Raw genomic sequence first — 24,411 nt, 5'->3', positions numbered from 1 at the left:
GCTCTCTGGCTTTTGCGTGTGGAGGCTGCTGTGATACCGTAAGTCGGCAGTTCGGAAACTCTCTAAGACTCGATTTTGGAGTTTTCGAAAGCAGGCATTCTTTATTACAGCGCTGGGTACACGGGGGATCGCTCCGCCCATCGTGTACACCCGCCAGGTCTAGTCATATAGTTTATATACAAGTTCTGTATGCATATTCATTAGATTTCCGAGAATTGTTATACATATTCATTAATTTTCCGGGAAATTATTAGCATATGTAAATGTCCTTTGTGAAGGCATATTCAGGTTCTGTGGTGGTCTTCAGGAGTCCTCTGGTGGTCTTCCATAGTTTTCTTCACTTGTCCGCTACTTGACCCCTCTGGACGGATTCTGCGCAGTATGGTCCTTCATATAATTTGGAACAACTTATCCTAAGGAGTGCTCGTTACTACAATCTTATCATAAGGAAGGCTTGTTAGTGCTTCTCATGTTTACATTAGTGATGCTACCCGTATAGTACTTCAAGCTAAATTATCTACAAGGACAGAAGCAAGGATAAAAGTTCTTATCTCTTCCGGCCTTATGTATCAGGCAAAGTCCTAGTTGTGCATTTTCAGCAAAGATCCTAAATTCACCAAGCTCCCAGTTTAGTTTTAATTACTTATGCTTCTGTTCAGCTTTCCCTTTCTAACCTTCGACCTCTACTATATCAATCCACCCTTTTCCTTTAAAATTGGTGAATATTTTATTCACCAATCTTTTTCTCGGAATACTTGGTTGGTAATGCATTTACAACAATACAATAATACACAAGCAGTAATACTGACAATGATAATAAGTGTTATTATAAGAAACATTTGTTTTAGCCATTTTAGTCCTGGTAACCATGAAGTTAATTTATCCCAGATTTCTTCAAATCCCCAGGATGTGTCATCCATGGCTACTCTATGAATTTGTTGGGTTTGTTTCCATATTCCCTCCAAATCAGTAGTAATCCTCCCTGTTTGATCTATATAAACACAACAACTGGTGTTTATGACTGTGCATACCCCTCCTTGAGAGGCTAGGAGCATATCCAGTGCCATTCTGTTTTGGAGAACCGTTTTAGATAGACTGGAAACTTCAACTTGGAAGGCTTGGATAGCATCCACTGTATAGTTCTCTATCTTCTCAATGACTGCTGAAAAGTTCACTAAAGTTTTCTCCAATTCACTTACCCCTAACCAAGGTAAGAACCATCTAACAAAGCTGTGAAATCCTGTGGGGCGGTCAGCAATAGCATTTCCTTTAATCATCTGACTTAGATAAACAAGGAAGTATAATTTCCACATTTCTCTTTACACAACAAGTGTCAACCGTGGATCAGACACCTTTGGTTAATTTCAATTTCAGTGGAGCTTTTTGTTCCACTTTCCATTCAGGAGTTGCTTTCTTAATTCTTGAATAATGGATCCAAGGTCCTTTTCCATTCAATTTTACTGCTGTGTATGTAGTCAATAAAATTTGATAGAGTCCTTTCCACTTCTCCTGTAAAGGTTCCGATGTCCAGGACTTGAGATAAACCCAATCTCCAGGTTGAAATGGATGAGCTGGTGAATCAAGATTCAGAGATTTATTCAACGCCACATAGATGTTTAATTCTTGCAGAGTCTTCCCCAAAGCAATTAAATAATTGGCTACATCACTTTCTCCTTGTATTCTCATCTCCCCTGGTAGTCCAGGAGTCTGATATGGCCTTCCATATAACAATTCATAGGGGCTCAAACTTTGTCTGTCCCTAGGTGGTATTCTAATTCTTAACAAAGCTAACGGTAAAACTTGTGTCCAATCCATTGAAGTTTCCTGACACAGTTTACTCATTTGTGTTTGAGAGTATAATTCATTCTCTCAACTTTCCCACTAGCTTGAGGTCTATAAGGTGTATGTAGGTCCCAAGTAATATCTAACATTTTAGCCAATTCCATAATTATTTTGCTATGAAATGAGGACCCCTATCCGATGACATCCCAAAAGGTATTCTGAATCTAGGAATTATCTTTTAATAAAATTTTTACAACTTCTCGAGCTTTATTGGTGCGACATGGAAAGGCTTCAGGCTGCCCGGTATATATGTCTACAAAGACTAATAAATATTTCAGTCCTCTTGTCCTGGGTAATTCAGTAAAGTCAATTTGCCAATACTCACCAGGTGCTCTTCCCTCAGTTATTTTCCTGAAATGAATTCTATTCTGTGTTTTTGGATTATGTTTACAGCACACTTCAGTTACAGAATGTACACTTTCTACCATATTCCTACTAATAATCGACTTCTGTAAGTGTTTTAACAAATTCTCAGTTCCCCAATGAACAGAGTAATGTTTTTTTCTCACTAATTCATTCATGAGGGAGTAGGGAACTACCAGTAGACCCAATGGTGTGACTGCCCATCCATCTTCTTGTTTTTCTGCTTTTAAGGTCTCAATTAATTTCGAGTCTTGTTTATCATATAGGGGTTTATCTGGCAACACTATTTTCCATTCTGGAGTTATGACAAAAGTTTCTACTTGTGTGCCTTTTTCTGCAGCCCTTTTTGCAGCCCAATCAGCTAGTTTATTTCCCTGATTTTGAGTGGTTGATCCAGACTGCTGAGCTTTGCAATACATTACAGCTACTTCAGCAGAAGCTTGGACACTTTTTGAAAGTTTCAAGATGTCTTCTTTAGGCTTTATTGTTGTTCTTCGTGTAGTCGATAGGCCTCTCTCCTTCCATATAGTCCCATGGGCATGTATCACTCCAAATACATATTTTGAGTCAGTCCATATATTTACACGTTTCCCTTTACTCAAGTCCAAAGCTCTAGTGAGAGCAATTAATTCAGCTTTTTGTGCGGATACTTTTGATGATAGACCTCGTGCTTCCATCACTTCAGATATTGTTGTTACTGCATATCCACACGTTCGCTTTCCATTTTGAACAAAACTACTCCCATCAGTATATAATTCTAAGTCTGGATTTTCAAGGGGAGTGTCTTTTAAGTCTGACCTGCTGGCATACGCTTCCTCTACGGTTTGTAAACAATCATGTTCCGGATTCTCTTCCTCCTGCTCCGTCACTAGGAAAGTAGCAGGATTCACAACCATTGTTGTCATAAGCTGTGTATCATCTTGCTCTAGCAGAATCGATATTTTATCATTCGGTTTGGAGCTAACCAATGTCCCCCTTTCTGTTCTAATACTGTGATTACTATATGTGGTACATATACAGTGATCTTCTGACCCAGGGTAAACTTACGAGTTTCCTGTATTAATATCACAGTAGCTGCCACAGCTTTTAGGCAGCCAGGCCATCCTTGACTTACGATAGCTAATTGCTTAGAGAAATATGCTACTGCTTGATGCAAAGGTCCAAGAAATTGGGTAAGTACTCCCAATGCTATTCCTCTTCGTTTGCGGACAAATAACTCGAAAGGTTTCACCAAATCAGGTAATGCAAGCGTGGGTGCTTTCAGTAATGCTTGTTTAAGATTTTTGAAAGCAGCTCTTCCTTCCTCAGTCTATTTTAAACAATTATTTGAGAAGGGTTTCAGTGTCTCATATAATGTTTTCACCAATAGTCCATACTCATCAATCCACAGACGACACCATCTTGTCATTCCTAAGAAGGCTCGCAGCTCTCGAAGCGTGCTTGGCTCTGGAAGTCGACAAATAACTTATTTCCTTTCCGCGGATAATTGTCGGTGTCCTTTAAAGACTTCTAAGCCCAGGTACATCACAGTTTCTTGAGCTATCTGGGCTTTGTCCTTCAACACTCGATAACTGCTCATTCCGAGAAAGTTCAAAAGACTTATAGTTAATTTCAGACATTCTTCACGAGTCTCTCCTGCCAATAGAATATCATCTACATATTGTAACATAACACCCTCTCTGTTTTCAGTTCACCAAATTTCAAGTTCTTTAGCAAGCTGATTTCCAAAAATAGTGCGGCTATTTTTAACCCCCTGTGGCAGTACAGTCCAGGTATATTGAGTTTTCCTTCCCATCTCTGGATTTTCCCACTCAAAAGCAAATATCTCCTGACTTTCAAATGCAAGCGGGGTGCAGAAAGGAGCGTCTTTCAAATCCAATACTGTGAACCAACCCTGCTTTTCCATCAGGCTTGTCAGTAAGGTATATGGATCTGCAACCACAGGGTATATAACCTGCACTATTTGATTGATAGACCTTAAATCCTGAACTAATCTGTACATTTTCCATTTGCCTTTTTCACTGGCAGAATTGGGGTGTTATACTTAGACTCACACTCCTTTAACAATCCATATTTTAAAAACTTTTGTATCAATGGTAATAATCCTAATTTAGCTTCACTTTTCATAGGATACTGTTTCAACCTTACCAGTGCCGATTCTGGCTTTAAATCTATTCTTACAGGTTCAGCTCTTTTCAACCTTCCAGGTACTTCTCCAGCCCAGACAAAGGGAATTACTGCCTCCTCCACTTCTGTAGGTATTTCTCCACTTACTGGTTTATCTTCCTGTAACAAAAATACTGATGCTTGGACATATTTAGATTCTGGTATCAGTACTTCTACTTTCTCCTCCTTAAATTTTATTTCTGCTTCAAGTTTTTCTAACAAATCTCGGCCTATCAATGGTTTTGGTGCACCTGGTAAATAAAGAAATTGGCGTGTAAGCTATTGTTTTCCAATTTTGAACTTTAAAGGTTTAAAAAATGGCCTCCGCTCAGAGATTCCTGTCGCACCAATAACTCTTACCAAGTCAGTCCCTAATTCAGGTTGCATTGTATTTAAAACCGAATATGTTGCCCCTGTATCTATCAAACACTCCACCTCCTCATTCCCCAGCTTAATTATAACCAGAGGCTCTGCTGGGGAAGAGTCCTCCGGTCCCCTTCAATCCTCATCCTCTATTGCTAGCACAGGTGACCCGTTCCTTTCAATTCCAGCAAGGAAGGGCATTCCTTTTTCCAATGACCCTCCTTCTTACAATATGCACGCTGATTCTGTCCCACAGTCGGGTTTGATACTTCTCATCCTCGGCCTCTTCCTCTAAAACCACCTCTTGATCCCCCCCTTACTCCCCTCCGAGACACTTGCATACTCTCAAGCGCAGCCATTAATCTCGCATTCCTTCTTTCCTTCTGGTGATCCCTATTCCTATACACTATCCAAGCAATGTCCAACATCTTTCTGATATCTCTAGCCTCTGCTCCTTGCAATGTTTGTAACTTCTTCCGAATATCATCATGATTGTTCAACAAAGAAAGTTGCCAACTGACTTTTTCCTTCTTCTGATTCAGTATCTAGAGTAGTATATTTCCGAGCTGCCTCCCTTAGTTTATTCAAAAAATCAGTTGGCGACTCTTTCCTGTCCTGCTTAACCTCATACAATTTAGACCAGTTTATAGCTTTCGGCATTGCATTTTGTATTCCAAACAACACCCACTTCTGCTATCGTGCTAGCATCTGTCTATCCTTAGGATCATTAGGATCCCACCCAGGATCGGCGGAAGGGAAATGATTCTTTACTTGTCCTTGCAACATCCCTGAGGCTACCTGTGCCTGAATCTGAGTTCTCACAGCCCTACGAACCATGTCTTTTTCCGTACTATCAAACAACATCGGTAAAATAGCGTCAACATCCTGCCAATCTGGATTTTGGATTTTAACCATCAATTCAAAGGCATTCGCTACCTTTTCTGGATCATCCTGATAATTTCCTGCAGCAGCTTTCCAGTTATTCAAATCTGAAATTGAAAATGGAACTTTTACCACAACCAGTCCATCATTCCCAATAGCCTGCCGTAATGGGGCTTGCAAGGCAACACCCCGCCTACTCTGAGTCCATTCAGCTACTGGAGTGTGACCGGCAGCTTCATCAGTATTTTCATCACTCTCATCCTCAGATTCCTTTTTACAGAACTCAAATCCCTGCCTCGGGGCTCTCAGGCCAGGTGCTACCAGCATTTCCAAATCCTCCTCAACTTCCTCCTGACTTAACTTCAAACACCTCTGTCCAATACTACATGCAGAACAGCATCTTTTTAAAGCTTTTCCTTTATTCTCCTCCTTCTTATCCTTTTCTAATGCCAAAACCAAAGGGTCAGAAGGGGCTATGTTAATTCCACACTTCTTTTGCCACTCTGGATGCGGTCCTAACTCAAAAAACATATTTGCATACATTACTTCATCCCACTTATTCTCTCTCCTCAAAAACAACATTAACTGTAACAATGTATTATAATTCAAAGCACCATTCATTGGCCATTTTTCACCACTATCCAGCTTATAGAGAGGCCACCACTGATTACAATATTTTATCAATTCTGTTTTCTTGGCTGACCCCCCTGGGGGTCCAGCGATTTGTTTCCAATGTTGTAAAACACATCCCAAAGGAGATTTCTTTCATACACCTCCAGTAGAATTTCCTGCACCCATTTCAATAAACAATTAACAGGTGAGACAAAATTTATATACAAGGAATACTAAAATTCTTGCAACAACTACACAGGATAATAAATAGGACGATCAAACAAACACACAAACTTAAAAATTACTACAGTGGCCACATCCATTCATTCAACATTTCAAATGGGAAACATATCCCTCTAGAAGGAGACTTATCGTTCTTTTCTTTCAAAAGGGAGACTTATCCCTTTGCTCATAGGGTACTTTCCCTATATTCCAAACCAGCACAATCTAAGCCTGCGACTGACGAGTGGGTATTACAAACCAAACATAATCCGCAAGAACGCCTTATACTCACAAACCAGGGTTCTTACTCCAAGCTCGTTGGTCCAGAGATCGAGGTCCCCTCTGAGAAATCCCCGGTGCCGGCTGAGGTTCTTGCGATCCCAGGATCCTCTGAGGTTCAGAAGTAGGGTCCCATCTGGGTCGCCAAAACTGATACCATAAATCAGCAGTTCAGAAACTCTCTAAGACTCGATTTTGGAGTTTTCGAAAGCAGGCATTCTTTATTACAGCGCTGGGTACACGGGGGATCGCTCCACCCATCGTGTACACCCGCCAGGTCTAGTCATATAGTTTATATACAAGTTCTGTATGCATATTCATTAGATTTCCGAGAATTGTTATACATATTCATTAATTTTCCAGGAAATTATTAGCATATGTAAATGTCCTTTGTGAAGGCATATTCAAGTTCTATGGTGGTCTTCAGGAGTCCTCTGGTGGTCTTCCATAGTTTTCTTCACTTGTCCGCTACTTGACCCCTCTGGACGGATTCTGCGCAGTATGGTCCTTCATATAATTTGGAACAACTTATCCTAAGGAGTGCTCGTTACTACAATCTTATCATAAGGAAGGCTTGTTAGTGCTTCTCATGTTTACATTAGTGATGCTACCCGTATAGTACTTCAAGCTAAATTATCTACAAGGACAGAAGCAAGGATAAAAGTTCTTATCTCTTCCGGCCTTATGTATCAGGCAAAGTCCTAGTTGTGCATTTTCAGCAAAGATCCTAAATTCACCAAGCTCCCAGTTTAGTTTTAATTACTTATGTTTCTGCTCAGCTTTGCCTTTCTAACCTTCGACCTCTCCTATATCAGCTGTGTGCTCCCTCCGGGGCGGAGGGGGCTGCAACCCTGGGCTGGGACAGGCAGGATCCTGTCCCCGGCTCCCGGTGAGGTTTGGGGGAAGCTGAGTTTAATTTTCCAAGCTGGTAGCCACCCAACACCAGTGGCAACACCCTGCGGTGTGGGTGGCATGCAGAGCCCAGGGAGAGCGCAGCACCTTCCCACCATGGTCCCAGGCAAATGGGTCCATCCCAAACCACCAGCCATCATTCTGGGGGACATCTGGGCTCCCCTTGTCCCTGCTCAGTGGCCCCTTCCCACGACACCAGTGGCTGACGATGGACAGCACGGCTGGCTTGCGAGGCTTTGCTGCCAAACGCTCGAGATTTGATGTTTTGCGTAGAGCACACGCTGCTCCGACCAAGCGGCCGCAGGGGCAGCTCAGGTTTCCTCCTGCTTCTCCCCCCCACCCCCGCCCCATTTCTGAAATTAAATTTTTTAGCTCTCTGAAGGGAGTTTTAAGATCTGGCCATCAGAAAGAACTGCTGTGCTGTAAATCATCTGTGTTTGTACAGCACCAAGCACAGCAGAGGCTCGGCTTGGGACGGGGTGGCTGATGCTGGGATAACAAAGAATAAGCATCTCCCTCTGGCCAAATAAACATTTTAAGCTGCTATTCCTGAGGAGTCCAGGCTGTGGTGTGGGGAAGACAAGCTGCTCTGAGGACAGCCCTTTGCTCGGCTCTGTTTGAGAAGCCTCCCACGGTGCTTTGCTCTGCAAAATTCCCCTTCTTGAAACCCCTGGGGCTGGGGCTGCCAGCTCTTGGCATGCTGCGATGTCCCCCAGGGCTGTCCCCTCCGTGGTGTCCCCGGCCAGGGGGAAATGAAGACGCTGGGGTAGCCTGGGCTGCAAACAGCCAGGGAGGCTGCGCTGTTGGAAATCAACGTGAGGAGGTTCAGGGTGCGATCTTCTGCCAGGGGCAGGGGATGCTTATTTTAACTGCACCTGATACGAGCCACATGCACGCATAAGCACTGTGATGTGCTGCTTGAGGGGTCTGTCTGGGATGGATGGCGAGGACAGGGAGGATGAGGGATGCAGGTGTTTTTCTGTGTCTACCATTTCCCAGTGGGAGACGATGAAGTCACAAGCTATAATGGGGTTTTTTTTGCTCACATCCCGCTCCTTAAACCTTCTGCTGCTTCTTGTTGGCGTTTTCTCCCTTGGGGCATCTGCACAGCTGTAGTTGACTCCTGGGATGGCTGGAGTGAGTGGGGCATGGCCGGGTGCCGAAACCTCACTGTGCCTGATGGGCTGGTGGGATGCAGGCTCCGGGCTCGCTGGGGACCACATTCCTCCATGTTTACTCGCTCGATGGCTGTCCCTCATGTTGCCCTTGGTCGAGACAGGCCGTTCTCGCAGCCCTGGCTCTGTCTCCTGGTGCTTTCATGCTCAAACATTTCCTCTCCTTCCTCCGCCAGACCAAAGCGGTATTTCTGTTACAAACCTCTGCAGAACAAACAGGCCATGGCCGGGAAAGGGGATAAACTGCAGGGACGCGGCATCAGGGGACCACGGATGACCGGGATGCTGCTAGTCCACAGCAAAGGCACTGAAACTGGGATCTCCCTAAGCCAACAAGAGCCATGAGAGCAGGTTTGCTCCATGGCCACACTCTGTCATCCCTTTTGCCTGCAAGAGCAGGGCCAGATTTTGCTCCAGACATAGAATAAACCGAGCACGGGGTGCCCAGAGCCACATTCAAGGCTGCAGCCTGTTGCGTCTTAAAAATTTAAAAGGACGTCTTTGATGGTGGATTTGAAACTTGGACACTGAAAGAAATTCCTGCAGAAAGAAAATTCAACAAACAAAGTCCCTTGGCTGAGAGCAAAATTTATACTCGCCAGATTTGCTGAAGGTTTTCATGCTTCCCAGCAACAGGAGCTGTGTTAGCAGCTTCGCAGGTCAGACAGCATGGTGGATAAGGTCTAGGATATGAAAGCTTTACATGCTGACATTGCAGGGTGACTTTTGTGCAAGCAATTGCCCCATTTGGTGCCTCAGTTTCCCCCTTTCAGTGCCCAGCTGAGTATCTGTTAGTTAGCAGGAAAAAACCCCATGAAACATGTCCCCATGGATTTAGGCACTTTTGACTAGTTTTTAAAGCAATTGGCATGAATCTCCAAACAGCATATTCTTTCCCTATTGATTCTGATCCTCCTCCAGCTGGCAAGCACATGTCTCCATCTCGACCCTTTGTTTAAACAATGTGAAATACCTATGTGGTTTCTCTCCATTCTTTTTCCTGGCTTGCACTCGAGCTACCTGCTGGTTTTTAGGCATCCGTGTGCCCCAGCTCGCTGCAAGGCCAGGGCTCTGCCCTCGGACCATCCTGCTCCTGGCAGTTAGCGGGCATCACTCACCAGCAATACTCCATTTTTGGGGTAAGGGGAAGGGCACCGTGTCGGGAACAAATATATTTAAGGGTTGCGGGGAGCCCAGGGCAAAGTGGGGGAGCCCAGCGGGTGGGAACTTTGGGGGAGGGTCTGATTTTGGCTGTTAGAACTCGCTGTTGGTAGCCACCGTCAGCTGAGTGTGGGAGTGCAGGATCGGACCCTCCTGGATGGCTGCCAGCCTCCAGTAGGGTTTGGACTGGTTTTCAATGAGCCAAAGCAGCTCGAGTTTCCTGGCCCTCGCTGCAGATCGGCTTAGGCTGGAGAGAAGACTGCTCACGGGGAGGGAGAGGACCCCTTGCCCCCTGAACCCCACATCCCAGGGATGCTTGGGACAGGGATGCCTGTAGGAGGGACATCCCCGTGGCTGCTGTGCCCCCCACCGCCTGGGGTTCCTTGCTCATGCCTGGGCTGTGCCTGAGAGCTTTGAATAGGCAACAGGTCCCAGGCTGCCTCTGGGCTCCTTGGAGCAGAAACGTCCCCCCTGAGCATCCACAAACGTGCCTGCCCCAGCAGACGCTCGGGAGCCCCAGCAGTCCCTCGGCCATGTCCTCTCGGTGCACAGTGGTTTTTCCAGCCCGGGATCTGTCTGAGGCTCCACGCAAAACCCGGTGGCCCCGTGCCTGTGGCCCGCTCGGCTGCATGGCACTGCCGTGGCTCCCCTCCCTTCTCTTTATTAAGTGCCATCAGGATTTAAATTAAAGCTTATCACCGGCTGGGAGCAAATGAACCCTGCCTCATGTTTTACAGGGTGCCATCTGCCAGGCAGGAGCAGAGACCCCGGCACAGGGCTGGCTCCCTTCAGCAGGGCTGGGGGGCAGTTGGAAGTCACTCTGGGCAGGTGGGGGACCCGGGTGGGACACCCCCCGGGGACGGGCTGGCTGGTGACACACGCCGAACCCCCGTGCTCTGCACCCCTTTTGCGATTCAGCCGTGTTGCTGGAAAGCGCCATCCCAAACACACGCTCCTGGAAAAAACAGGGGCCGTGGCAAGGGAAGGGCTTATTTAAATTATTAATTAGTTTTGTTTTTAAACACGGGCTCCGAGCAGCCTCCGCAGCAGAAGGAATTGTTATTAAACGCCAGCCCTCCGGCAGGCAGGCCATGTGTGCGCAGCAGAGCCCGCAGCGCTTGGCTGCCAGATAAAGACGTTATTGTTGTCATCATCGTGCCTTCGTCCCAGCCCTCCGCCTCCCGCGCTCCCACCCACCCTCGGCCAGCGGCTCCCAGGAACAAAACCCCCGTGCTCGGCCGAGGCTCACTCGTGGCGGAGCCGCGGTGCCGAGAGGAGGAGGAGGAGGAGGAGGAGGAGGAGGAGGGAGACAGCCAGAGAGAAACTTGTTTTGGGGATTAATAAGAGGCAGGAGGAGGGAGAGGTGCACACAGGTAAGCTGTAGGCAGGTGCTTTCCCCCAGGGTCTTCTTGCCTTGCCTGACCCTCCGATCCAGGACGCTGCACTGGTCCATGATGCTCCTGCCCTCTCCAGCCTCCCTTACATGCAAAGCAGCATCTGCTCTTCCTTTTTTTTCCTCTCCTCTTGTTGGTTTTTCTATTCTTCAGCAGCTGGAGTCTTTGTTCTTTCCCTTTTCTCTCGTTGCAAAGAGTTTTTTCTCGGCACGGGGCAGGCTGGGGTGGAGGGGGGGGGGAACTTGGGGCTGCAAAGTCAGAGGAAAGTCCTGTGTGAGAGAGTGTTGCAGCTACTGCCAGGAGCTTTCTGCGGGGGTGAGGACCCCCTTGTCTCCCCCACCCCGACCTGTGCTCTCACACGCTCACAACCCCACGCACGCTCGGCTCTGGCTCTGCGGCCAGGGAGGCAGAGCTGGGGGTGCCGGGGGTGTGTGTGTGTGTGTGGGGGGCTGCACAGCCTGAGCCATGCCCAGGACAGTCCCCTGCCTTGGAAAGCAGCAGGGAAAGCGTCCAAGGAGGGGGGAGAGACTGAAAGGCGAGCGGACACCTCCGGAGCCAGGACTGCTGCCAGGGAGCCTTTGGTAACGTCGGGTTAAGGCACCTTCCTTGTGCTGAGCAGGCTGGGGAAATGGCTGGGGACTGGGGGGGTCTGGGGGGTCCTGGTCCTGTGGGAGGGGGGGATGTGCGCAGCCCCTCACTCCCATGCCGGAGCGGGGAGCAGGGAGTTTTCCTGCCCTGCGGAGAGGACCAGCATTGCGCCGCTTTGAGAGCGAGGTGGGAGAGAGCAACCAAACAGCATCTCGATGCTTCAGGGGCACTTTTCAGCAAGCTGGTTTTCTGCCCAAAATGTAGGTGATAAAGCCCTTCTCTCCTGCCTGGCAGGCAGAGCCCTGCCTGAATCACATCGACCATGCCCAGGTCATGTAACACCACTTTTGCTGCCTCCATCACCGAGATTTGAGCCTGATCCAGGCAGGCGGAGAGGTGCAGCCCTCTCCCCGCACCCTTCCATGGGGTGAGCTGCCGTGTGGGTCCCGTTTGGAGCCAGCTCTTTGTCTCGGCTCTGGCAGAGGCAGGAGATGATGGGAGGAAGCAACAGGGCAGCGATGATGTTCGCTGAAGTTCTGGGAAAAGGGGTTTGTTGCACAGAAAAGACTCACCCCAAACTCGCCCTTCCCTGTCTGAGAGTTTTAGGAAAAGCATCTACAAGGCAGAAAATGGAAATTCATCCCCTTGGCAGCTGGACACAAAGCATGTCGCACATGAGGGCTTGGAAACTTTCCTGGGAGCCTGCGATCATGGGCCTTCCTTATGTGGTGATCGGCCGATGGCATCCCACAAGCTGTCGGAGCTGCCTCCTGGGAAGCACCCTTTCCTCGGCCCCGGACAGACAGCGTGGAGCCGAAATGCAGGGTGCTGGGTGTCCCTGCTGCCCTGGGGAAAGGGGGAGGCGAGGGGCTGAGTGTTTTCACCTGGGAAGAGATAAAAGCGCAGCTGTGGGAGGTTTCCTCTGCCCTTGGGAAGAGGCTGGAAGGGAGGGATGAGGCATCAGCAGCTGATAAGGCATCAGAGCAGTTTCCCACCCTTAGAGAAAGCAGAGCCAGGGGGGAGCAAGGCGAGGTGTCTGCTTGGAGGGGAGCAGGGTGTGCATGGGGGGCAGGCTGAGGGGCCGGGCTGCAGTCGCTTTGGCAAAATCTTCTCCCGTGATTTGCTTTTGTCTGTGTCCAGCCAGTTCCACCGTGTGTGGCAGAGAGATCTGCGGGCGGGCTGAGCCGGGAGCAGCCCTGGGAAGGGTCGGGACATGCAGCGAGGGAGGAGGAGGGAGGAATTGCTGACATGGAGAAGGCAGCAGAAAGGTGTTTTCTGCCAGGACTGCCTTCCCACAGACCCTGCTGCGGGAGGAGGTTGCTGGAGGGAGCAGTGAACGCAACAAGCCTTTCGCAATGAGTCCGGTGACTGTGGTACAGTGAGGAAACGCTCCTGGCATGCAGAAGGGACAGTGGAGCCGTGCGTTGTCATCCCCGTGTCTTGCAGTCCTCGGGCTGAGCCCAAAAGTCTTGCTCGAGAGCCCAGGAGCACGGCCGAGCTGCTCTCTGGCAGGGTCTCCTGAGACACCCATCCCCTGCGTGGACAGAGCACTATCCCCGCAAGAAGAAAGGCGGCGGGGGGCCGAGCCCCCGCGGCTGCCTCGGTGGTGCGCTGGCTCCAGCCCCAGCCAAGCAGGCTGCCTGCGGCTCCGCTTCTCCCTGGGAAAGTGCTGGGAAAGGGCGAGAAGAGCTGCTTGTTGCATCAGGGCTCTGGTCCCCTGGGGACGCCTGGGTGACAGCGTGTCTGCCCTCCCCTCGGAGGACAGCCTTGCACCGTATTTAGTCCTTTTCCACCATTCCCAGCTCTCCAGCGCCGCTGGATAAAGAGCTCCCTGTTTTAGTTACAGCTGATCAGACCCAGACTCTTGCAGAGACACGAACAGGCTGTTGGCGGTGGTTGGACACGAGGGAAGCTGACGAGGGAGCTTTGCTGGCTCCTTTTGGTTATTTTTAGCTTGCCCTCCTTGTTCTGTTCCAAGGTGCAAGTTCTCAGGCTGGGTGGGGGTGTTTTGCAGCCTGGGGGCTGCAGGGATGATGGGAATTGGGGGTCCCAGTGGGAAAGTTGTGAAGGGAGCTAGCAGGGTTATGGGCAACAGGCTGGAAAGGATCCCTGGTCCAGCCATCTAGGCTTTCTCCTCTCCTCCCAAAGTTAAAAGTTCCCTTTATCCCTCCCAGCCCCTCCACGGAAGCAGGGATCCCGGATAGATGGGTGATAGCTGTCCAGAGCCAGCTGCTGCTCTCTGCGTATCTAACTGCTGCAAGAGGAGGCAGGGAGGGCAGAAGGCACCCAAGGGACAGCGTTGGGACTTCTGCCAGTGACAAATCCCCCAGTGACCTTTACATAGCTCGCTCTTGCCCCGGAGGTTGTGATTTTTGCCTGCCCTTGGCACCAGTCACTGGGCTGGCAGGGAGCACTGCTTGGGAGCTGTGGGTTAGTGAGATGCAGCGAAGGTAAACTATTTGGAAAGCAAACACCAGTGGCATTTGGGGCTGGAATTTCCAGCTGTTGTGCCGAATTTTTGTCAATTGTAATGTGATGACTGAGGGAGCAGCTGCCTCTTTCTGGGAAAAACCCCTGGGGTGGCATCTGTTGGGTGCCTTGGTCTTGCTCAGGGGTGTCAGAACTGTTTTTGTCCATGAATTGAGCCTTTTCTCCACACCAGGTGGTTGGTTTCCTGAATGCATTCATTGCTTCATGATTTAACTTTATTCCAGTTGCATGGATTCCTTGTGGGTACCCAGGATCCAAGCTGTCCTGTCCGTCAGGGAGCGGTGAGAAAGGTCGAGTGGAGGCATTTGCAGAGCAGGCACCGTGCCATGGCTCTGGCCGCGGATTCAGCAGCCGGTGCTTGTGCAGAATCAGGGTGTGGGATTTTGAAATCTGGCTGCTTGCGTTCACGCCAGTAAATTCAACTGCATGAAACTGGATGGAGAACAGACTGCCGACTGTGTCAGGTCCAGGGAGAGCTGGCTTTGAACCTTCTAGCATGTTGGAGGCAATTGTAAAGCTGGTGGTGGCCTCAGGCTTCCCGCATCCCCGTTATTCTGGAGGCAGGGCTGTTGCGGGGACTGCTGGCTGTGAACTGGTTTCCTGCAGATTGCTTGGAAATGGGTCCTGCTTTCCCGGAGCAGGCTGGGGAGCGGTGCGTAGAGCCTCTGCCGGGAGCTGCAGTTTTGCAGGGAGAGGCTGGTGGGTACCGGCAGCCGAGAAGGGTCGTGGCAGCGCTGGCTCTGCCTGGCTGTGATGGGCAGAGGGGCTGCGGCAGTCCCCGTGGGGACGTGGCAGCGGGTGGCAGGCGGTACAGCAGATTAAAGGGGCTGCATCTGCCTCCCGACACTTTCCTTCTGTGCTGACAAATGCCACATGATGCTGCCGCTCTCCAGCCTGAATTTCTGGCTCGTTGACTATTTCTGCTATATGCCGAGTCCCTAAACATCTGCAGCGTTAAAGCCTCATGTAGAGGGGATGGTGCAGGCTGTGCGGGGCCAGGTCGTTCCTGGAAGGGCTGACAGCTCACCCAGCTCCTGAGACCAAGGGGGTGACAGCTCTGCCCTGTCCCCCACCCTCTCTGTGACATTGCCCGGGGCGGCTGCCGGGTGGCCGGAGCTGAGCATCGCCGAACGCCCGGATTGCAGCGTGTACTGGCTGGAATATCGTGTCCCAGCTGCCTCCTCCCCTCTGCAACAGGCCAAATGCAGACCTCAACCCCCGCCACTCCCCCAGGCGTTGTGGGTGTTAAAATCCAGGTCTGAGTTTTGGAGCGGAGGCAAAATCCCATGGAAAGGTCTGGGACAAGGTGGGGGGAGAGCCACGTGCAGGGAGGGACGTGACTGGGACAGGAGCAGGGTGTTGCAGGGCCAGGGAGGGGACTGCACGTAGAGCAGCTCCCTGTCATGAATTTGCCCGTTCTCTGCAGCCCGCCGTTGAATCTGAACTCTTACAACACAGAAGCACGCACGTACATCCCCAAAGGGGACGTACTGCAGCACTGCTGAGCTGAATATCTGGCAGCATTTGGACCCCGTTGCTCTTCCCCTGTTCCTCCCTTCCCCCAGCGAGATGCCAGAGCTCTGATTGAAAACAGCAGGCATCTGAGGCTTGTAGGGTTAAACAGAGCCAGATGGGAGTCGAGCAAGACAAAAAGGAAAGTAGGAAAGTAACAGGCTGGGCCTGGGGGGGGAGCAAGAACAGGATCTTTTCTTGGAGAAAGTCAATTACTTGGAGCCCCAGGAATGCATGGGATCACTTCAAAGGGAGCCGGGCTGGCGCAGTTCTGGGAGCAGTGGCCTAACGAAGGGCCCTAAGGGCGTCCCTGGGTGGGATGCGGACACTGCTGGGAAGCTCTAAGCAAAAGGGGGGTGGTGTGGCGGGGGGCTACCCCAGCAGTGTTGGTCTGCGCTGCTTGCTGGTCAGATGAGGGCTGGGGACATTTCCCTGCTGCTGCCCAAAGGCAAACGCGATGTGCCCGGCTGAGCCCTGACTGTTTGCTGCTCCCACCGGGCACGCTGAGCCGAGCGGGGCTGGCTGCATCCACGGCACCGGTGCCGCTGGTCCCTGTGGCCACGACGGCAGGGCTGCGTGCCAGCGAGCTCCACTCTGTCACGTCGCATGGGAGAGAGCAATGAGCCGGGAGAGCCCGATTTCTCTCCAGCATCAGCATCGCCAGCGCCAGCATCACCAATGGCTTCTGCCCCATGCTCCAGTCCCAGCAGCTCTGGCTCCCACAGCAGTCATTCCATTCGCCCAGAGATCCATCTTCCTCTGAGTCTCCTCATCTTCTTCCCTGTCTTCCTCCCTGTCTCATCTCACTTGATTCTCTTTCCCACCCTGCCTCTGCCTCGCTCCTCCATCTGCCTCGCTGTGCATCCAGCTCGGCTCTGTTCCTGCTGGGGTGACAAATGCCGCTGGGAAAAGCCTGGCGAGCACCCCGAGGTATCTGCCCAGGAAGCCCACAGCCTGGTCTGCTCCAGCTGGCCCCAGGGAGTGTCAGAGCATCCAAAGCACCTTCTGCACAGGGCTTTCTGGGGAGCTCATCTGCAACAAGCTGGATCCCTCCATCCTCCAAGGCATCAGTTGGAGAGCTACCAGCAACAGTCTTGCAAGGATGATTGCTGCTGTTCCAGGCAGCAGCGGGGAGGGCAGAGAGGGGACAGGCAGCCTTCATGAGTTTGATAATGACCCAGAGAAGAGGGAGAGGTGGTATGTGTAAGGTGTTGGGCTGGTGTCCAGGGGAAAATCCCTGGCTTGGGGCAAGCAGAGACCTCGCCTGATCCCTCCAGATCTCCCACTCCTCCTGGGAGTCTCCCCAGATAACTAGCCCAGCCCAGCACCCTGCAGTGGGACTGGAGGTGATGGATCAGTTATTTGAGCAGCACAGGGTGCCGTATAGCCAAACACCTTTGTTATTGCCCATGCGTAATCTTGCAAATATCCTTTTTATCACACAGCCTTGAAAATGGGCTGTCCTGCATTAAAGCCTTGTCCCTGAAGCACAGGGCCATCCATCTTTGCTGCCCCGCTAACTGCCGCTGGCCTCCCAATACTGTCACTCAGCCAATTTGCTACTGAATCATTGATTTTTTGGCTCAAGTGCAAAATTAAGCCTAATCCATCAAGGTGTCTGAACGGGCAATCTATCCTTCAGAGAGAGGTCACAGTGGTGTTGGGGCTCCCGAGGGGGCCAGGCTCTGCGGGGCAGTGCTGGGGGTGGCATGTGAAAAAAAACCAAAACCAAATAAAAAAAACCCAACACCCCCCTCTATGGTATAAAGCTGAGCCAGAGAGAGGGGATCTCAGTGACTCATGCTCTAGAGAGGGGTTGGATTTAAAGATGACTTCCAAGGGGAAGGAGAGAAAATAGCAGATTACTGGCAGGGATGTGGGGTAAATTCCTGCCTGTCAGTGATGAGGGAGATGGGAGATGATGCAGTACCTAAATCAGGCGCTTCCTAACCCACCTCTTCTTGTTGCCTCCCTCAGGGAAACATCTGGACCATGAAGGTGGCCTTCAGATTGCTTCTCCCGCTTGTTCTTGTGCTGATCTCAGAGGTGAGCGGGCAGCGGAGGAAGCCTCCACGGAAACCCACCCGCCCACCTCCTGAGTTCGTTGAGCCCGTCGAGCCCACGGAGCTGCCTCCACCCCTGCCTCCGGGTCCCCCCTCCGTCTTCCCTGACTGCCCCCGAGAATGCTACTGCCCTCCAGACTTCCCCTCTGCCCTCTACTGTGACAGCCGCAACCTGCGGAAGGTCCCCATCATCCCGTCCCGCATCCACTACCTCTACCTCCAGAACAACTTCATCGATGACCTCCCGGAGGAGTCCTTCAGGAATGCCACGGGGCTGAAATGGGTCAACCTAGACAACAATCGCATCCGGAAGGTGGACAGGCGGGTCCTGGAGAAGCTGGAAAACCTCATCTTCCTCTACATGGAGAAGAACCAGCTCAAGGAGGTGCCTTCCTTCCTGCCACCCAACCTGGAGCAGCTGCGTCTGAGCAGGAATCAGATCTCCAAGATCCCTGCTGGGGTCTTCAACAAGTTGGAGAACCTGGTGCTCTTGGATCTGCACCACAACAAGCTGAGCGATGGGGTCTTCAACAAAAACACCTTCAAGGGACTCAAGAACCTCATGCAACTCAACCTTGCCCACAACATCCTGAGGAAAATGCCCCCCGGGGTGCCCAATGCCATCCACCAGCTCTTCCTGGACAGGAACAACATTGAGGACATCCCCAGTGACTACTTCAAGGAGTTCCCCAACCTGGCATTCATCCGGCTCAACTACAACCAGATCTCTGACAAGGGGCTCCCCAAGAACTCCTTCAACCTCACCAACTTGCTGGTGTTGCACCTGGCCCACAACAAGCTCACCAACGTCCCTTTCATCAGCCCCAAGCTGGAGCACCTCTACCTGAATAACAACTCCATTGAAAGTGAGTTGCACTGGCTGGTCGGGAGGCTGTGGTGAGGTCTGAGGGGGAGCAGATGGGCTTGAGGATGGCAAGTGTTTCATTGAAAAAGGTCATTTTTCACCCAGTGGGATGTGAATCCTTCAAAGGGGGATGCAGTGGTGAGATGAGCTGGGGGCTCTTTGTAGGTGAATAAAGCCCTAAGGGGGATGGATTTGCACGTGGGGAAGGGTGGCCTGAGGGTGAGGATGGTAACTGAGGAGCAGAGCTAAATTCCCCCTGGTGCTGCAGGGCTTTTCTTGTTCCTTGCCATGGGCAGCTCTTCTTTGGGGCCACCTGCCATCTAAATAGTTACTTCCCCAGCAGGGCTCAGAAATAGGGATATTTAAAAAGGAGAGTCGGTGCACATATTTTAAGAACAGATGCCAAATACGCAGTCAAGATGGTTAGAAATAACCCAGCTTAGCTCTCGAGCTGAGCCTCACAGAGGAAGGAACAGGGAGAACAAGGCTGTGATGGCGGTTGCCTTGGCAAACCAACTGGGGCAGTTTCACACCGTTCCAGGCAAAGCACTGCAATTTCATGGGAGAGGTGCTGGCCTGTGAAATGTGTAAACATAGCTAGCATGTTCGAGAAGAGGACAGAGACCCATTCCTGGTCACCCCAGATGTTTCTGCTATTAGAGGTCCAGCAACCTGCTGTCCTTGTAATCCACGGGGGAGCAAGAACGTGGTGCTCCAGCCAGAAACCCTCCATGTGCCCTGGGAAAAGTGCGCTGGGCTCTTCTATTTCTGGCTGTGGTGGGGTGTATGGGGGCTGCAGGACCCACCCAGGGCATTACTCACCTGTGAAGCAGCCACCGGGCGGGACACTGGTCCCAAGTGGTGTGACACAAGCACTTCCACGCTGCGGTGTTTATCGCGCAGTGATGGCACGTGGCTTTATATGTAAGAGTGGTCCACTGCCAAAGAGGGGTTGTAAAATCACAGAGCAGCTTTAGTGGGCCAGGTCCTGCCCAAACAGGGTGCTGAACATGAGCCAGGAACAGACGAGCAAGAAAGCTGCTCTTTGCAGGCAAGCACTAATAACGTTATGGGATGTAATGCCAGGGAGAGGGACAAAACCCTCACAGAGGCACATCCCTTCTCTCAAGGGGCCACCGGAGTCGGTTCCCACGGAATAATGATGCAGTGATGAACACTTGATGGCCATTAATCTGCATTTTATTTAAACTCCACCAAACTGGAGCCAAGGGGCACTTTGGGGCAAAGGTGGTGACTGCTGCTGGGTTCACACACACCGGTACCCAGGCCCTGCTAGGACTTTCCATGGAGAGATGCCTGCGTGGCCATGCACATCATGTCCCAGCTCTTTTTTTGCCTATTTTACCCAGCTTCTATAAGGTTTCAGTCCCTGGAGTTGGGTAACAACATAAGAATCCCCAGGTTTATTTTCTGTAATGCAGGCCCTGGGGTGGGGAGAAACACGTGGAAATCCAGAAGCAAGCAACGAGCCGGTTATTGACGTTATCTTCAGTGTAACGGTGCTGGAGCATATTTCCTTGATGTTTTTTTTGAAGGCTTAGGGCTGGCTCGGCAGGTTTCGTGTTTGAAATAATCCCTTTTCTCTCTCAAATGACATTGCATCCCTCATCGCGCTTTGGCTGAACGTGACCTACTTCATTTCTGAACAAAAGCAAGATTTTCCTCTCGCTGGGGTAGCGCCGTCTTCTGGGAGAGGCTGGGGATTCTCCCCCTCGGTAGCAAAGCAACCCCATTTTGGGGTTTGACAGAAAGGCAGGCAGAGAGGGGGGTCTCCAGCATCCCTCTCTGTCTTCCCTTTCCTCTAACGTGCACCCCGCTTTTCCTCTCCTCTCTGCAGAAATCAACGGGACGCAGATCTGCCCCACCTCGCTGATGTCCATCCAGGACTTCTCCCCCTCCGACCTGGACAGCGTGCCCCGGCTCCGGTACCTGCGGCTGGATGGGAATCTCCTGAAACCCCCCATCCCCTTGGACCTGATGATGTGTTTCCGCCTCCTGCAGTCCGTGGTTTTCTAACCCTGCCCGGCAGCGTGCCTCTCCCAGGACTTGGCTTTGCACAGAGACTTGACCCCCGCCGGTGTTTGACATGTGGGACCCTCTTTGCCTCCCTCTCCCCCTGCTCACATCCCGCCTCCATCCCTCTTGCCTTTCCCCCTTTCCTCCCCTGCAGTGGCCGTGGACACGCGTGGTGTGTGCATCCTTGGGGACCACTGCCTGCAGGACAGCACCGCGTCGCAGCAGCCGTCCCAGCCCGCAGCATCAGCCCGGGGTGGCTGCCACGCTCACCCCAGTTCCCTGCCTGTGGGCTCTGCCTCCTCTGCCCTCCCCCAGGCCAGCCCTGGAGCTGGGTCTGTTCTCTCCCCTTCCATCCGGCAGTTTCGGGAGGCTGGATTCGGTCCAAGCCAAAAAAGCATCTCTGGATGGAGCTGATGAGGGAGCCCAGGGGTCAACCTCGCTGCAGGACTTGGGTCGTATCATTGCTCCGGGTGGCCGCAGCTGTGACGGAGGTGGAGGAGGGATGCCCTGGGCTGGTGTGCCAAGGCTGCAGATGGCCACCCTGTAGCTTTAGGATGCGGGGCGATGCCAGCCGGGTGTACCGGTGGCGGGGTGGCTAAGGGGAGCAGGATCCGTGCAGGAGGAGGGTGGCCAGGTCTGGCACTGACCGGCAGGACCGGCAACGACACCTCGTGGCCACGTCCCAGGGCCCCCGGGGCGAGGGACACGCTCCTCCAGCCTGGGCTCTCCTGGGGGGCTTTGGCCTTGGCTCTGCATTGCTCTGGAGGCCGAGGGGTTTATTCCCTCGTGGTGGTGTGAATTTGGCAGGAGGGAGCAGGGAGGGCGTCTGGCCCCTGCAGCTGGAGCTGGGCTCTCCTGCGCCCTGCGTGGGTTGCACCTTCCCCGCAGCAATACACCACGCATCCTCCTTTGCAAGACCAGCCCCCTCCCAGGCTTTCGTCCCCACCAGACAACCCCCCCAGCAGCATCAGTCCATGGTGCCGCAGCCCCCTCCCAGCATCCTGCATCCTCCCCGTGCTGTGGGGATGCAGGGCTCAGCGCATCGGCTGCGCACCGCTGCTTCCAGCTAACCCCTGCTCTCCCCAAAGCAGGCAGGACCCAAAACCTGTGGGACCCCAATGCTGGTGACCGGTCCTGGGCATGGGACCCCCTCCCCGGGGGCAAAGCAGAGCTGGCTGCTTTGCAGCGATGCCAGCGGGACACTCGTATTTAGGTATCTGGGGTCAGATGCTGCCGTGGGTGTAAACTCGGGCTCTGCCGGGGCTGGGTTGACCCGTGAGATCTCCGCTCTGTTCTCACAGTCCCTCTGCCCTCCTGCCTTGACTCCCACCTCCTGGAAGTTTTACTCTCTGTTGCTTTCTTGAACCAAACACGACTGGTTTTGCCTTTTTTTTTTAGAAAAAATGAAAGAAAAAGAAAAAGGAAGAATTACTCTTTTGGAAGAGCTATTTTTTATTCCCCCTTCTCCCTGTTTTCACATGTATTGCTTCCCTCTTTGATAGCTGTACCTGCATATATAGGGTGTCTGGGTTTAGGGGAGGTTATACTCTTTTTTTCTTCCTGATTCTCAGGATTTAGATTTAAGGCCAAGCATTAGAGGAAAAAAAAAAAAATCCAACTGAAATAAGCATTAAAGCAATAGACCAAAGAAACCAGCTGTTACCTCCTTTGTGTTCAGCCACCAAAACTGACCCTTCTCTGAGATGGGCATGGATGGGCACTGTGTCCCACTCCCTGGGAATGGGACAGGGATGCTCCCCGCAGCCTGGGGACACACCAGCGACCCTGCGAGCTGGGTGCTCCCCCCTTCCCAGCGCTGGAAGGTTCATGAAACCCCCGTGCTAATTCAGGCTTGTTTTCTCACCATAAAAGTCTATTCTCCAAATCTTCCTCCAGTGGGCTTTATTGGGTTCGACAGGTTTCAACCTTAAACCCGGAGACCCTATGTATATATTTATATATAATGTGTATATATACTGGTAGACTGTACAGATATATCTAGAGACATATGTAGTTCTCAACTGATTTCAACTTAATGGTATTTTCACTCCTACTCTCCGCAGCAGTGAAAATAAAATGATTCACAAAGGACCCAGAGCCGCGGTTGGACCTGCCTCTCTCTGATCCATCCTCATCTTCCTTCCTGCACGGGAGCTGCCGCTTCATTCAGGACCAGATTTCCTCTGTTGGGGCCAACCTTCCCACCGGTCGGAGCTTGGGAGACCCCGGGGGTCCCTTCAGCGGGAGGCTGGTGGGCTTGGTTGGTTGTGGTGTGCCCTCGCTCGAACCGGTGCTGGGTTGGACTCGCCAGCAGCGCCAGTGTCAAAGCAGCAGGCACGCCTGCAAAACCTCCCTGCGGAGCGGCGGTGGGCGAGCTTATGGAGCATGTCCCTGTCTTAATGAGCACCTCTGCTAATTAAGAGAGCCCGACCTCGTCTGCAGCTCCCAGGGTCGTGGCTGCAGCTGATGGGCGATGTCATCCCTGCAAGCCAGCTGGGAGAAGGCGATGGCTGCCCGCGCTGCGTGTCGGGGCAGGGTGTGTGAACTCGGGCTGAGCTGCACCCACGTCACCTTCATGCTCCCAGGGAAGCCGGACAAACGTCCCTGGGGTGAGTTTGCCCCGGGAGAGCAGCACGGAGGAGCTTCAGGGCATGCACGGGGGCAGCCAGGGGGGAGGCATCTCTCCCACCTACGGCAATGAGCCCTCATCCATCCCCAGGGCTGCGGTCCTGCGGGGCGCGTGCGCGTTTTCGCACGAGCAGAACGGGTGTAGGCAGCGACTTATCCTTCTGCCCGTCGCCGCAGCTTCAAAAATCTCCTCTTGCTGCTGCTCTCCCCACGTGAATCATGAGCGGAGAGGGAGGACGGCTGTGGGCGTGGGTGCAAACGCATGGGCTGCGGCGTGGGGCTGCTCACGGGAGCGTGCACGCTGGCAGGAGGGGATGCGTGTGCGTGTGTGTGCGCAGAGCAGGCACAGGCAGCGAGCTCCCCTTATGTTTTTGTGCCGGAGAATAAAATCTCCGTATTTTGTCATCGGGGCGTGAATCATGCACTCTCGGGCGTACATTCGCTTGTTGCTTCCCCAGGGAAGTCAGCCCTGTCTCCTGGGGGAGCCGAGCACCGAAAAAGCAGGGGGGGGGGGCTCGTTTTTTCTCTCTGCAAACAGTCGCTGTGCCACCTTGGGAATGGGACCTGGGCCATCGGCGTGGGAAGCCCTCCCCTCGCCGTGTGTGTTGTGGGGTCACGGGGAAGGCTGGAAACCCCTCGTTAGTGTGTGTGTGTGGGAGCCGAGTGGGGCTGCTGGGGTGGGCATCAAAGGGGGCTCCTCAGCATGGTGGGTGCTGATCTTCCCGGTGCTGGAGTGAGAGCGTGGGCCCACTGGGGAGCAGCTGGATATGGCGAGAGGCAGTCTGGAGCAGGAGGAGTTACTGCTCAAATCAAGCCCCCTTGCAGCCGGTGACACCCCCCCCCCCCCCAGCCCACTT

The 24,411-nt window shown here is 52.1% G+C and overlaps 1 protein-coding gene across 1 annotated transcript in view; it reads left to right on the top strand.

Moving 5' to 3' along the window:
- The window catches only part of PRELP (proline and arginine rich end leucine rich repeat protein), a 51,243-nt gene extending 28,221 nt beyond the window's left edge, over nt 1–23,022 (top strand). The window contains exons 2-4 of the mRNA XM_075054685.1: nt 11,256–11,350; nt 17,939–18,890; nt 20,748–23,022. Of these exons, the coding sequence (XP_074910786.1) occupies nt 17,954–18,890; nt 20,748–20,926 (1,116 nt within the window). The 5' untranslated portion in view covers nt 11,256–11,350; nt 17,939–17,953 and the 3' untranslated portion in view covers nt 20,927–23,022. The remainder of the gene's footprint in view (nt 1–11,255; nt 11,351–17,938; nt 18,891–20,747) is intronic.
- The last annotated feature ends 1,389 nt before the right edge of the window (nt 23,023–24,411 follow it).

Source organism: Buteo buteo, chromosome 23 (assembly GCF_964188355.1).
Source record: "Buteo buteo chromosome 23, bButBut1.hap1.1, whole genome shotgun sequence".
Taxonomy (NCBI): Eukaryota; Metazoa; Chordata; class Aves; order Accipitriformes; family Accipitridae; genus Buteo; species Buteo buteo.
The sequence above is the reverse complement of the archived record's forward strand: the minus strand, read 5'-3'. Positions and strand labels throughout refer to the sequence as shown.